General features: G+C 51.7%; 1 protein-coding gene across 2 annotated transcripts in view; it reads left to right on the forward strand.

Moving 5' to 3' along the window:
* LOC122201867 (phospholysine phosphohistidine inorganic pyrophosphate phosphatase) overlaps window positions 1-14,261 on the forward strand; it is a 120,275-nt gene that overhangs the window by 37,726 nt on the left and 68,288 nt on the right. For both annotated transcript variants that reach the window (XM_042907824.1, XM_042907823.1), the window contains exon 6: window positions 9,517-9,608. In XM_042907824.1, coding sequence (XP_042763758.1) covers window positions 9,517-9,608 — 92 coding nt within the window. The remainder of the gene's footprint in view (window positions 1-9,516; window positions 9,609-14,261) is intronic.

The following is a 14,261-nucleotide window of genomic DNA, read 5'->3' on the forward strand; positions in this document are numbered from 1 at the left end:
CTCCATATTGAGGTCAAGGCAGGATTCCCCACCTCGGCACTCTTGACATTTGGGAGCCAGATCATTCTTTGTGGTGGGGAGCCACCCTGTGCATTACCGGATGCTTAGGACCCCTTCCCCCAGTTGTGAAACCACAGCTGTCTCCAGATGTTGCCAAATATCCCCCCAGGGGCAAGGTTGCCCCCCAGGTGAGAACCACAGCATTAGGGAATAGTCACAGAAACCCTAGTGCCGAACCCAAGATTAATCTGCTGATGAGGCCTTTGGCCAGGACCCCATCCCCTCCAGGCCTTTGCTGTGCCCCAGGCCTCCAGGGGGGCATCAGCCACATAGCAGGATTTTTCGGTTTGGTGATTGGACTTTTTAAAGGCACACGAAGTAGGACAGTATCACTTTCTAGTTTCAAAAATACTAAATATTGTTGACTGAATACCAACCATAGAAAATAAAGTTAGACAGGATCTCAGGGGGTGAGGGTAAATGCCCTAGGGATGGTCTGTCGAACATGTGGGCAAGGGTTGTAGGTTTCTCCCAAGAGGGCAGGGCATAAAACGCGGACTAGGCTCTGTCATTCTGCTGTCATTCTGCTCACTGGTTCTCAGATCGTTCATTCTAGCTACGCGGCTACGGGGACAGGCTGTGGGTGGGGAGACCTGTGGGTGGGGAGGGAGTGTCCAAGCGGGGCCACTCATTTCTCTCATGGCCTCGTCCCCCTCGGGAATTTCCACGGAAGGCCCATCCCCAGTCCCCTCCGCCAGCTCAGGCCCGCCACCCGCGAGTCTTGGGTGTCAGTTCAGGGAGACCTTGCAGGGACCGTGTGAGCCCAGAGCACCGGGAGAGAGCGGACCAGCTCCTGCAACCCGGATTTGAACGTGAAGCTCTGTCTCCAGACAGGGACAGGCCTGACACCACAGCCCCGGGTTTGAGACTGTCTGGAGTTTCGGGAAATTGTGGCTCTGAGGTTGTCGTAGGCATGTATCCCAGTCACAAGGGGTCTGTAAAACCTTTACTTACTTATTAACGATATTTATTTGTTTTTGAGAGAAAGAGAGCAAGGGTGTATGTGAGCGTGAGCGTGGGAGGGGGAGGGGCAGCGAGAGGGGGTGCAGCGCATCCAGAACCTTCTCTGGGCTGTCACCACAGAGCCCCCCACTCAGGGCTCAAACTCACAAACTACAAGATCACCACCTGAGCCGCAATAGGATGCTCAACCGACTGAGCCAACCAGGCGCCCCAAGAGCCTTTTTAAAAATAAGATTTTCTTCTCCTCAAAGCACAAGAATTTCATCGTGTGAAGTACGTGATGTTTGTTAAAGGCAACAGGGAAAATTCAGAAAGTACAAGGAAAAACACTGTTCCTCATCCCACGAACCAGAATAACAGATCCCGCGTAACCCTTCCAATATTTTAGTTTCTAGATATACATTTTTTTAGAAAGTTTATTTTTATTTTGAGAGAGAGAGAGAGAGAGAGAGCACGCAAGAGGGGGAGAGGGGCAGAGAGTGAGGACAGGGAATCCCAGACAGGCTCTGCTCTGTCAACACGGAACCCCCCATCGTGGGGCTCGAGCTCACCAACCATGAGATCATGACCTGAGCTGAAGTCAAGATTCAGACGCTTAACCGACTGAGGCACCCAGGCGCCCCATCTGTAGATACATTTTTAACACACAGTTTGAATGATCTTCTTTTTTTCCAATATTAAGTATTAAATACAATATTGTATTGGGAGCAGTTTCCTTTGTGCCTTTTTAGACACTTTCACAAAATAACGTCTGTGGCTCTGTGGTGTTCTTCCATATGGGCTATACCATAATGTTCTTTGTATCCCCTGTTGTCGGATGTTAGATGACTCCCAATTTTCCTATCGTACCAAACCCTATGAATACCCTTGTATGTGTGCCCTTTTGTACAAATCTAATTATTTGTGGAGAAATCTTACCTAGAGGGTAGTTGTTGGGCCATGATGCACATTGCTTCTTTTTTTCTTTTTTTTTAATGTTTTATTTATTTTTGAGAGGAAGTGGGGGAGGGGCAGGGAGAGAGAGAGACAGAGAGAGACAGAGGATCCAGAATGGGCTCTGCACTGACAGCAGAGAGCCCGATGCGGGGCTCGAACTCACGAACCCGGAGATCGTGACCTGAGCCGAAGTCGGACGCTTAACCGACTGAGCCACCCAGGTGCCCCGAACATTGCTTATTTCTGTTTCAGAAAGGTGGTATCCGTTTACCTTCCTTACCGGTTGTATCCCCCCACCCCCATCCTTACCACACTGTTTTTACTTTTTTATGACATAGCGGTATTTGAGTTGTGCTGTGCTTTGGAATTGGGCCTCACGAATGTGTCGGACTGTGGGGGGATTCCTTAGCCGTGGGCCATCTCCGGGTCTCTGAGGGGGCCCGGGTGCCTCCAGACCTGCAGGCTGAAGACCCGGGACGCATCGAGTGCTAGATGTCCTCTTGAGGCATCTCCCTGGAGGGGTGTGTGCCCCTCGGGGCTGAGCCCCCGGCTCCTTCACCTCCAGCCCTGCTGTGCTGCCCTGGGAGAGGGAGGAGAGCTCCTGGGCAGAGTCCTGGGGCCACCAGAAAGTGTATGACAGGTGGGCTTGCTCCCAAACACGGTCACCTGTCAGCGCGGGTTCTTCCCCTGGCAGACGGTAAGGAGGTGCTGGCAGGCAAAGATTGAAGAAACGTGAACGAAGCTGCTTGAAAGCTCAGACCGGAAGACCTGCCTGCGGGGCTCAGTGCTCCCTCCGGCTCTCCGGGTCTCCGTGTTCCCTGGGAGTCCAGCCTCGCCGGGTGCCTCTGCCCTGCCTTCACCGTATTGCAGTCAGAAAGGAAGTGCATCCCGGGCCTGACAGGTAGGGGTTTTTTATTTCCCCCGACGGCGCACCTCTTGACCTCTATCTTCTTGCCAATGATTTTTTAAATCCTAAATGATTGGCAATAATTGCCCCTCGTCGCGTGATCATTGCCCTTCACCGATAGTAAATCTGTGAAATCCCCGGAGGCCCCAGTGCATTTTGGTTTGCGGAGCCCACAAGCTGGCCCGGACAGGCATCACTGCTCCGGGCAGCTGCACGCCCCGCAGCGTCCCCGGCACCCCTGCGCTCCCCCAGCCTCACACGCGGCTTCGGGGCGCCGCCCGGATCGGGCATCGGCTCATCGTGACCGAGTACAGCGGCCGCTTCTCCGGAGTTCTTCCTCCAAGGGCCCAGATCTCTGCTTCCGCCTTTGTGGGTCACAGCAGCAAATGGCCTTGCCCAGGAAGCCCCGGGAGGCTGTGTTCCGAGGGCGAAGACTTTCTACTGCCTTGGGGGAACGTGTGCATAAAATCTTCTTTTCCCCAGAAGCGTGGAAGGCATCAGGCTTGACACGGATTCGTTGGAAGACCTGTTTCATTTCCAAGTTACTTCTAGCAAGATGGCCCCCGGAGCCTCCGGTAGCAATGGACAGGGCCCTAGGTTGGAAGGTTAGGAACGTTCAGAGGCCTCGAAAGGGCAGAAAGCAGAATCTCATCCTGGGGCTCGTGGCTGGTCCGGCGCCCTCCTCCCGGAGGAGCCGTGTGGTGGCCCCGGTGACCCTGGCTTGCAGGACCACCCGTGTGTGAGCCCTGCTGCTCTTGTCAGGAGGCACACGTAGCCCCCTGGCTGTTTCTTGTATTTGGATTTGGGGGCCTGGGTGGCTCAGTCAGTTGTGTCCAGCTTCCACTCAGGTCATGATCTCGTGGTTCATGGGTTCGAGCCCCGCGTCGGGCTCTCTGTGACAGCACAGAGCCCGGAGCCTGCTTCGGATCCTGTGTCTCCCTCTCTCTCTGCCTCTCCCCCCTCTCAAAAATAAGTAAACACTAAGAAAAAAAAAAAAAACCCATTTGTATTTGGCAGTGCTCTCCCAAGCCAACAGTCATCCTAGAAGAAATTTCCAATTTTTACCGTACCTGGGTACTTGGCACTGGCACTATTACTCACTTAATTTTTCTTTAAATCGATGGAATTAAAAAAAATTTTTTTTAATGTTTATTCATTTTTTGATAGAGACAGAACATGAGTGGGGGAGGGGCAGAGAGAGAGGGAGACAGAATCCAAAGCAGGTTCCAGGCTCTGAACTGACAGCACAGAGCCCGATGCGGGGCTCAAACTCATGGACCATGAGATCATGACCTGAGCTGAAGTCGGATGCTTAACCGATTGAGCCACCCAGGCACCCCTTAAATCGATTCATTTTTAAAAACTTAAATAAATGTATTTTAAAAGGAACTTTGGGAGCATCTTGGTGGATCGGTTGGTTGAGCGACCAACTCTTGGTGTTGGCTCAGGTCATGATCTTGAGGTTCATGAGTTCAAGCCCTGCACTGGGCTTTCCACGCTGACAGTTCTGAGCCTGCTTGGGATTCTCTCTCTCTCTCCTCTCTCTGCCCCTCCCCTGCTCACACTCTCTCTCACTTTCTCAAAATAAATAAACTTAAAAAAAATAATAAATAAATAAAAGGACCTTTGATCACTCCTTTAAATGGAAAACCAGAATCCCTTACTTACCATAAAGAGATTACTCTAAAAATAAATGCAAAACGGTTACATTAAAATGCGTGTCCGTGTTGTACCTAAAATCAAACAGCGTGTCACCCGTGTGCAAAACTGACTTTGGAAAACGTGGGATTGGAGATAAGATCGGAGGCCATTGGTGAAGCGTATGAAGTTTGGAATATTCGCTGGAAGAAATGCAGTTTTTTTCAAGTTCCTCATGCATGTGGCAGGCGGCTGTGACCACTAGCCGTTGGCAGAGGTCTCAGTGCTGGTGGTCATTGTCCGTGTCCGAGCTTCTACCTGGGGCCTCCCTGATGAAGGCCCCTTCAGCCTCTGCTTGAATATGATTGAGTGGTACCTCCGAGGCAGCCTGTGTTGGTTGTTAGAAGAGCCTCGTGTTTACCTGGAACTACCTCTCTGACACCCAGAGTGGCACCAGCTCAGTCTTTGGCCTTTTCCACAAACTCTTCGTGATTTCTCCAGTTATTTGAATGCCTGTTCAGATGTTTCCAAGGACAGTCGCTTCGGGCTTATTAGCCTGTGCTTTGTGGAATGCATTGTATGGCCCTGCCCTGGGGAAGGGCGGCAGATGGGTTGTTAGCACACATATGGGGTCCCCTGCTGGGAGTGCCCCTACCTCCTAACCTGGCCGGCCCCTCTTGCCCTTCAGGTTGAAGCTCAAAACCTCACGTCCTCCAGGAAGCCTTCCCCGACCACTACCCCTCACAGCCTCCTGCACGTTATCACATTCTTGGCTGTGTATTTATGAAATTGTCTGATGAACATCTGTCTTCTGTATTCAACCAGGAGCTCCATGAAGGCAGGGACTGTGTCTCTTTGATCCCCTGTGTCCCCACTGCCTGCCCCCCACAGGGGCTTAATACAAAAGTGCTGGGTCACTGGAGGCAAGAGTGTCATCATAGAGACTGGACTATCTCTAACAGGGCTAGATCAGGAATTTCCCCAACAAAACATTTCCTAGTGTGTTTTTCCTTTTTTTTTTTTTTTAATTTTTTTTTTTTTTCAACATTTTTTATTTATTTTTGGGACAGAGAGAGACAGAGCATGAACGGGGGAGGGGCAGAGAGAGAGGGAGACACAGAATCGGAAACAGGCTCCAGGCTCCGAGCCATCAGCCCAGAGCCTGACGCGGGGCTCGAACTCACGGACCGCGAGATCGTGACCTGGCTGAAGTCGGACGCTTAACCGACTGCGCCACCCAGGCGCCCCTGTTTTTCCTTTTAAACACATGCAGATAACTTATGTGCAGGCACTGTCCTCGATGCGTAATTGATATGGTTTCATTTAAATGCCACACCACTTAGACCCCTTTCACAGATTGAAGCGGAGCCTTGCCCAAGACCACAGAACTAGTAGCTAACAGAGCTGGAGTTTGAGCCTGGTTCCTCTGGCCCCATCTGAAACCTGAGCTCAGTCTGTCCATTCTGCTGGTCACACAAGGCCTGCCTCTGCTTCCACTGCCCTATATCCCCCACTCTGAGATGGGAGACATGTTCCTTGCGGACTCCTGTCCTTACAGGCAGAGTCCAAATTCATTTCCCCAGTGTGAATGCCTCACAGTCATCGTTTGGATTGTCCTTGATTTTGGCTGGTGTATCTATTCACTGATTAGCCACCCACACCTGACATCTGAATTCCAGAGGGGAGACTTGTGGAGTGACTGTCAGTTTCAAAGCTTCCACCCTGTCGGCATCAGGACACCCGTCTTGTCACGTGGAGTCCGGTTTCTCAGACCCATCTGGCCTCCAACCACGTAAAATCCCAACTGGACTTGAGAACAGATCTGGAGCGTGTTTGATGTCTAAGGCGTCCGATTTTTCTTCCACTAGCAGAATCTTGTCCTGAGAATATTTTGAAGCTTTTAATCAGAGTTTTGTGGTAGTTAAGTGAGGGAAGCTGTTCTTTTTTTCTTTAAAAGTACATATGTGGGGCGCCTGGGTGACTCGGTCGGTTAAGCGTCCAACTTCGGCTCAGGTCATGATCTCATGGTCTGTGAGTTCGAGCCCCGTGTCGGGCTCTGTGCTGACAGCTCAGAGCCTGGAGCCTGTTTCAGATTCTGTGTCTCCCTCTCTCTCTGCCCCTCCCCTGTTCATGCTCTGTCTCTCTCTGTCTCAAAAATAAACGTTAAAAAAAAAAAGTACATATGTAAGAAGGTATGAATCAATGTAAACAATAATGTTCATAATACATGTGGATATCGCAAAAGGAGACCCACTAATGACTAAAGTTCAGACAGCACTGAAGTAGACTCTACTTTGGTGACCAGTGAGGAGACCTATTGGCTGTACCTCCTAAGTGTCTCCTGACGTCGGCAGCCATGCCTTAAATTAGGACACTGATCCAGTCAAGTTTTTGGATATCAGCTAAGTGCCAGCATCAACCCATAGCCCTGCCTGCAGGAGCTCACACGTTTCTAGAAAAGAACGATGAGTGAACCAGTACAGTGCAGTAGGGGACGTGCCAGGAGGTAACCAGAGGGTTTTGGGGGGGCCTCATATCCCAGCTGGGTTCAAAGGTGGTGGTCTTGAAAGCCTGTTAGGAGTTGGCTGGTAGAAGAAGGGATCAACATATGCCATGGATCACTCTTTCTCTGTCCCTTTGTGCAGATCCATATTTCCACTTAGTACCATTTTCCTTTTGCCTAAGAGACTTCCTATTACATTTCTTTTGTGTGGATCTGTTGGTGATGATGCCTTTAAGCTTAAGATATCTGAAAATGCCTTTATTTTGCCTTTGTTTTTGAAGGATACTTTTGCTGGGTATAGAATTCTAGGTTGGCATTTCCCTCTCTCAGTACTTTAAAGATGGCGCCCCACCGTCTTCTCACCTGCATTGTTTCCAGTGGAAAATCTCATGTCTTATCTTTGTTTCTTACTGTGTAACAGTACTTTTTTCTTGCTCCAGCAGCTTTTAAGATTTTTGCTTTGTCCCTGACTTTGAGTAGTTTGATTATGTTGTGCCTTAATGTAATTTTCCTCATGTTTCTTGTGTTTGGTGTTGATTGGGGTCTTGGATCTGTGGATTTATCAGTTTTATTGTGTTTAGAAAATTTTTAGCCACTAGGAAGTCACATTTTATTTCTGTCACCTCCTCTCATCCTCCAGTTACATGTGTATCAGGCCCTTTGAAGTCATGTCCTAGCTTGATGGTATTCTGTTCATTTTTGTTAAGTTACTTTTTTCTCTTGGTTTCATTTTGGATGGTTTCTATTGCTATATCTTCAAGTTCATTAATCTTTTCTTCTGTGTTGTGTAATCCTTTATTAATTTCATTCGGCAGATTTTCCATTCCAGACATAATGTATTTCAGGTGCTACCAGTATAAATAAAATGTAAGCATTATTTAGTACCGCATACTTGCGATTAGTTGTAAATGTCAGTAAATTGCGCTGTTATTAGTAATTAAAAATAAAAGCAGTTCTCTGTCGGAAAAAACAATCTGTTGTAGTTTCCATCTCTAGAGGTTCAATTTGGATCTTTTCTTTTATCTTCCATGTCCCTACTTGACATCTGGAACATATGTAAGATAGTTGCAGTAACTAATTTAATGTTTTTGTCTGCTAATTCCCACATCTGTGTGAGTTCTGGGTCAGTTTAGATGGATTGAGTTTTCTGTTCATTATGTGTGATGTTTGCCTTCGTTGCATGTCTGATCGCTTTTTTAAATTAGTTGCCAGACGTTGCAAATTCTACTTTTCGGAGGGGGAGGGTTCTGGATATTTTTGTATGCACTTTGTTCTGGGATGCACTTAAATGACTTGGAAACAGTTTGATCCTTCCAGGTCTTGCTTTAGAGACTTGGGAGGCAGTGCCAGAGCAGGGTTTGGTCTAAGACTAATTACTCCCCACTACGAAGGCAAGATGCTCCTGAGAACACTACCCAGTGCCCTGTGAATGATGAGATTTTCCAGTCTGGCTGGTGGGAACAGGCACTATTCCCAACCCTGTGTGAGGTCCGGGCACTGTTTTCTTTCATTTTGCAGTGTGATTCTTTCCCTGGCCTCGGGTGGTTTCCTCACTCACGTGTGCTGATCAGCAGTCTGCAGAATGCTGCCTCATTCAGAGGGACCCTCTGTGGATCTGTGCCCTTCTACTCTGGGTAGTCTCCTCCTCTCTGATACTCCATCCTGGGAACTTCAGCTGCCTTGGTCTCCCAGCCCTTAGCTCTTTCCCTCCATTCGGGGAGTCTGCCAGGCTCTGTGTGGTTCTCCCTCCCTGCACCCACAGTCTGGAAACTGAATATACTCGTGGGGTTCACTTCCTATGTTTCCTGTGTCCTAAAAATCATTGCCCTTCATTGCTTGATGTCCAGTGGCTTGAAAACTGTTGTTTCACATAATTTGTCTGGTTTTCATGTTGTGTCGGGTGGGAGAGTATATCCCAGAGGCTGCTTTTTGAAATGATCACCGGGCTGCAAGCGTTACCTTTGTGTGTGTGTGTGTGTGTGTGTGTGTGTGTGTGTGCGCGTGTGTGTGTGTATTTTTGTTTGCATATTATTTTGGTTTTATAGGTAGTACCCTCATTATTGAAAGCAAAAGGTCCTAAACTGTGAGCTACAAAGATTTGCCAGAAATTTAGTTAATTTTCACAGGGCTAGTGGTTGGCACCTGGTTACGGAGTTTTTAGCTGCAGGTAAAGTTCAGCCTGTGTTCAAGTAGAGGCGAATCTGTGTCAGCCTCCCCACGTGGCCTTGTGACACCGTTATCACTTTGACACCTGAGGATTGATTTCAGATTGCCCACGTATGCGCTGTTCAGAGCCACTCGGCTCTTGGGGGGTGGGAGAGTGGGCAGCAGGAGATATATTCAAGGTGGGTTGACTTTTAGTCAATACGATGACAATATTGCCTTGCCTAATTTGTATGGTAGTAGTTTTAAACATCAAATCAAGCAGTTGATTATGTCAAAACAGCTGAAGGAGCACAGGAATAAACTCCCCTGACATCACTTCTGAGCTCATTTCCCTGCCTGGCAGGCCATCATGATTGGAGACGATATCGTGGGTGACGTCGGTGGTGCCCAGCGGTGCGGGATGAGAGCCCTGCAGGTGCGGACGGGCAAGTTCAGGTGAGTGTCCCTGCACATGGTCAAGTTCATCTGCCTTCCTGCCTCCATGGATTCCTGGGGTGTCCCAGTTTTCGTTTCGTTTTCTTTCCAAAAAGAACAGGATGTGGTTATCTGCTGACCTTTATATAACTGTCCTCTAAGGAGGGGCCTAGCTGACCTTTTCATAGGTCAGGTAAAGTATCAAAAGATACAGGGGCCAAGTTTCACAGCTGGGATTTGAATAGGGTTTAGTGTGGAGACAAGAGAACAAAGGCTCCAGCTGCCCCAGGCCACAGAAGGGCAGGCCCAATTTGGGCAAAGTAGTCAGTGGGGGGGTGGGGGGGCGGTTTACAGGTTGTGGGCCCTCGGCCCTCCCTGATCACCCTCTGTCTCCTTTTGCTCTGTCTTCTCAGTTCGTGAGAGACAGAGAAGCTAGAGATGGCACATCCTTGGTCAGGGACACCTTGGAACCGACCCGCTGTGTCCAGAGAAGCCGTGTTTCTTTCCCGGGTCAAAAGTCAGCCTAGTCTTGGTCAGGTTGCCGATGGGCACCTCTCAGGGGTCAGGTGCTTGTGGGCACGTGGAGGTGCCCTGTGGTGTCCGGGTTTGGCTTGTGGGGCCGTTGAGGGTGTCTTAGACGTTAGAGCATTGTCTTGACTTGTTCTAGATGGTTTTGATGGTGGCCATGAAGAGAAAGTACAGTTTTGTGGATGCTGTAGAGACTTGGTTAAAACACGGTTACCCAGGGGTACTTGGATTGGGGTGGGGGGTTGCATCTGTCCTGAGCGATCTGTTTTCACAGGGTCCAGGAAATGGATTAGAAGGACCTGTTCACTGTGAGGCCCCTCTCCCGTGTGCGAGAGCCAAGAGACCTGTGGGTTTGGGGGCCAAGTGGATGCAAGGGGAGTGAGGAACGCTTGGCCCGCCAGCCACCTCCTGGACCCTCCTGGGGCACTAGAGACTCTCTTAAAGCCCCTTGGCACACCTGAGATCTAGGCCCTCTTTCTTCCCCAGGCCCTCAAAGGAAGGCACCCCAAAATTTTGTATCTTTTTATTTGTTTGTTGTAAGGACGTAAATCAGCTTTTGTCAGCACACAGGGCAGAGTGAGAAGACCACTGTCACTGGTAAGGCAGCAAATGAGCCATCTGAGAAGGAGGCCACAGGGCAGAACAGGAGGCTGGGCTCTGTGTGCAGGAGGGCAGGTGGGAGGCCTCTCGGCCCTGGCCGCTCTCCAGAGCCACGCTGTTGAGGACGGTGGTCATGTGTTGCCGATGGCTGCCGAGTACTTGAACTGTGGCTGGTCAAAATCGAGATGTGCTGGACGCACAAGACAGATTTCCAAGACTGAATGGTAGAGAAAGAATGTGAAAAAGCTCGTGAGTAATTTTTTGTACCGATTACACGCTCCAGTGCTAATATTTTATGTTAATTTCACCTGCCTGTTTTAATTTTTGCCAGTGTAGCTGCTAGAAAGTTCTTGCTTGCCTCCCCGGCTCACATCAGGGCTCAGCGCATTTCTGTTGGGCACGGGGGTCCCTGCACCTCCCCCTGTTCCCTGCAGATGGCACTCGTGACACACAGACCCCAGCGAAGAGCCAGAGAAAACCTTGTGCTCTGCGGGCCCCGTGGGGCTGGAAAGCCAGAGGCCTCCATGGCGCCCTGCCTGGGGACTGCTTCGCGGTGTTCTCTGTGGTTCTCCCATGTGGTCGGCTTCCCCCAAGAATGCAGCTGGGTTTTCCTGGGCTGACCTTCATCTAACTGGTGTTACTGCCTGTTTCACCTGGCCATAGCTGGTTCATCCTCCCTGGTGTGAACACACCTCTCTCTTCCCCTCCTCCGGAGGGCACACTTGGGTGGGTCCTGGTTTAAGCTTTCTTTGAAGTACTTCCAGGAACGTCTGATCCATGTTTCGTGGGCACGTGGGCATGAGTCCTTGTAGTGTCGATCCGCTAAAGCTGGAATTGCCGCGTCGTGGGGAATACGCAGGGTCAGCTTTACCAGACAATGCCACACTTCCAAATCGGTTGTGCGGGTTTGTGCTCCCCCCGCAGTGGGCAGGGCCCCACTTGCCTCCAGCCTCTTCACCACTTGGCTGTCTTGCATCGGGAGGCCCGTGTTCTCCCCAGTTTATGCGCCTAGAGCCCTCAGGGGCAGCGTCGACACCCGGTACTCTGTCCACCCAGAGACTGGGGAGGGACCCAGAGGGGCCTCGGGAGAGAAGGCACAGGAGAGGCGGAGGTGGGCACGTGTGGTGGCATCAGTGGCTGCGAGGGTGGGATAGGCAGGGGCAGACACGCCCATCTGGGCCCTGCCCTCTGGCTTTGCCTGGGTTTGGCTCCCTCCACACCTGCTTGGTGTACCTGCTCTTTGATTGGCTGGTGGTCGGGGGACAGCACTGGAAGTAGTAACCCTTTCTGGTACCTGACCGTCATTATCCTTCTTGGTCCCTGACCAAGCCTGCTTCATGTCCTGGGCAAGAAGGAAAGGTTTTCAAACTGTGGACAGCTTGGCTAGGCCCTGCGGGGCACTGGAAGGGGGTCCCAGGTGAGGCCGGGAGGTGGCCACAGAGTGAGGCCCTGAGGCCTGGGGGCGGCCCAGAAGTTAGCCTCCCAGCCCCTGGAGCTAGCTTCCTAGGAACCTGTGGTGCCTGGGACAGCCCCCTATCTGCCTACTGACAGACACAGAGATTTAGTGGCCCCGCTTCCCATTTGTAGAAGTGGAAACTGAGGCCCAGACAGGGCAGGAGTGTCGGTACACATATTTTCACCTGTGGAAGAGTGGCCACCCAAGGATGGGATCCCAGCCTCCCGGGCACAGAGAGGGTGCCCGGGGCCGTTTTCTCTGGCCTTTTGGACTGTAGACCCAGGAATGGGGTGGGGGGTTAGGGTGTGTCCCTGGCAGAGGGGCCTGAGCCAGCCCTGACTGGAGGAGGGGCATCGGAAGGTCTGGAGGCTCCCCTAGCTGAAGGGCCAAGCCAGCCCCATGGTGTCGTGTGAGGCCAGTGCCCCGGGTCACCCAAGAAGGTCAGTGTCAGCCTTGGAGACACATTAGTCCCTGAGGAGAACGCCGGGAGAAGTGCAGCCTGGCCTTCTCTGCGTTCTCCTCCGGTTTTCTCCTCTGCCCTTTCCTCCTGTTCTCATCCCCTGCCCATCGCGTCTGCCCTGGGCCTCACCGCCTCCTTCCCGGTCTGCTAGGGCCCGCTTTCACTTTCCCTTCCTCGCACACTGCTTCCTGCTGCGGCCGCTAGAGGGCGCCGTGCTGCCGGTACCGGGAGGGGCCGCGTGCACACCCACTCACACGTGACGCGCCGTGTCCCCTACACTCACACCCGCAACACACTCACGGCTGGGTCCCGCACCCTCACGTGTGCATACCCAGGTCCCACACACACAGATACGCACCCAGCCCTCCCCCCCACCCCCTCGACTCACACCCAGGCCTCCTCGAGCAGCACACATGGATGGGCGTGCTGGCACACCCACATGCACTCGCACCCAGCCCACATGCCGGCCACACCTGCCTGCATGCCCCATTTTCTCTTGCAGCAGCCGGTGTCTGTGCTGCGACTGGGGCAGCAGGCCTGGGGGTCCTCGAGCCGCTCCAGCCCCTTCTGCCCCATCCCACCCCTAAGCCTTCGTTCGTGCTGTGCCCCACCACCTGTCCTACCATATCCTTCCTCAGTTGCCTGAATCCTGCCTTCAAGGCCTTCCCTAGTGAAGGAACTCCCAGGTCCTCCCACACGGAAGGGCCCTTAGGGGACCCCTGGCTTCATATGAGGATGAGCTGAGAGTCCCAGAGGGACTGTCTCCAGGTCAGGGGTCACCCCATGGCAGGCTGGAGCCCAGGCTGGACCTCACCCCAGGGCCCTGTCTGTCGTGCCCCAGACACACCTCACCTCCAGGAGAATCATCTGCCACTGCCGGGGCTTCCCACGGCCTCCTTGTTTCCAAACCTTTTCTGAGATTTCCAGAATAGAAACAATTCCACGTACTGGTCTCCCAGGGCTGGACCTGGGAGGTTTCACCGGTAGATCCGTGATGTTCTTTGTAGAGAGGAGCGTCTGGTCCGGGGGCAGGCAGCTGTGTGGTCCTGTTTCTAGACTGCTTCGCTGGCCCTTGCCTCAGCTCTCGGGACGTTGACACCTTTGAGGATCACGGGGCTCCCACTTCATCTGATGTTTCCCCGCGATACGACCTGCGTTGTGCCCTTTGGGCCAGAATATCCCAGAAGTGGTGCTGCGTGCTTCTGGGCGCATCCTGTCGGGAGGCCTCCAGCAGTATCGGTGGTGTTGACGTTGACCGATTAAGACGGGGACCGCCGTAAATTTATGCAAAGGTATGGGCTTTTCTCCCCCTTTGTGAGGTATGACGATTTGCGGGGTGACTGGAGGATGTACAATCCCAGTCCTCACCCTGCTTCTATCTGTTGTCTCTAAGGTCTATTACTGCTCCTTGAATTAACTATTTCTGTGACGGTTGCTAAGTAATTGCATTTTTCGTTCTTATGCTTGATGTCGGCATTCTACCGTAAAGAAGAATGTTTTCCCCTCCCCGTTTATTGATACCCGTGCGGACTTGCGGAATTCTGTTCAGTTCAGTGGGTTATCATCTGTTCCTCCTGTCATTTATTCCGGTGCTCACGTGGTCCCCGACGTGGCTAGCGGCAGCTGAGTC

This window comes from Panthera leo, chromosome D2 (genome assembly GCF_018350215.1).
Source record: "Panthera leo isolate Ple1 chromosome D2, P.leo_Ple1_pat1.1, whole genome shotgun sequence".
Classification (NCBI taxonomy): Eukaryota; Metazoa; Chordata; class Mammalia; order Carnivora; family Felidae; genus Panthera; species Panthera leo.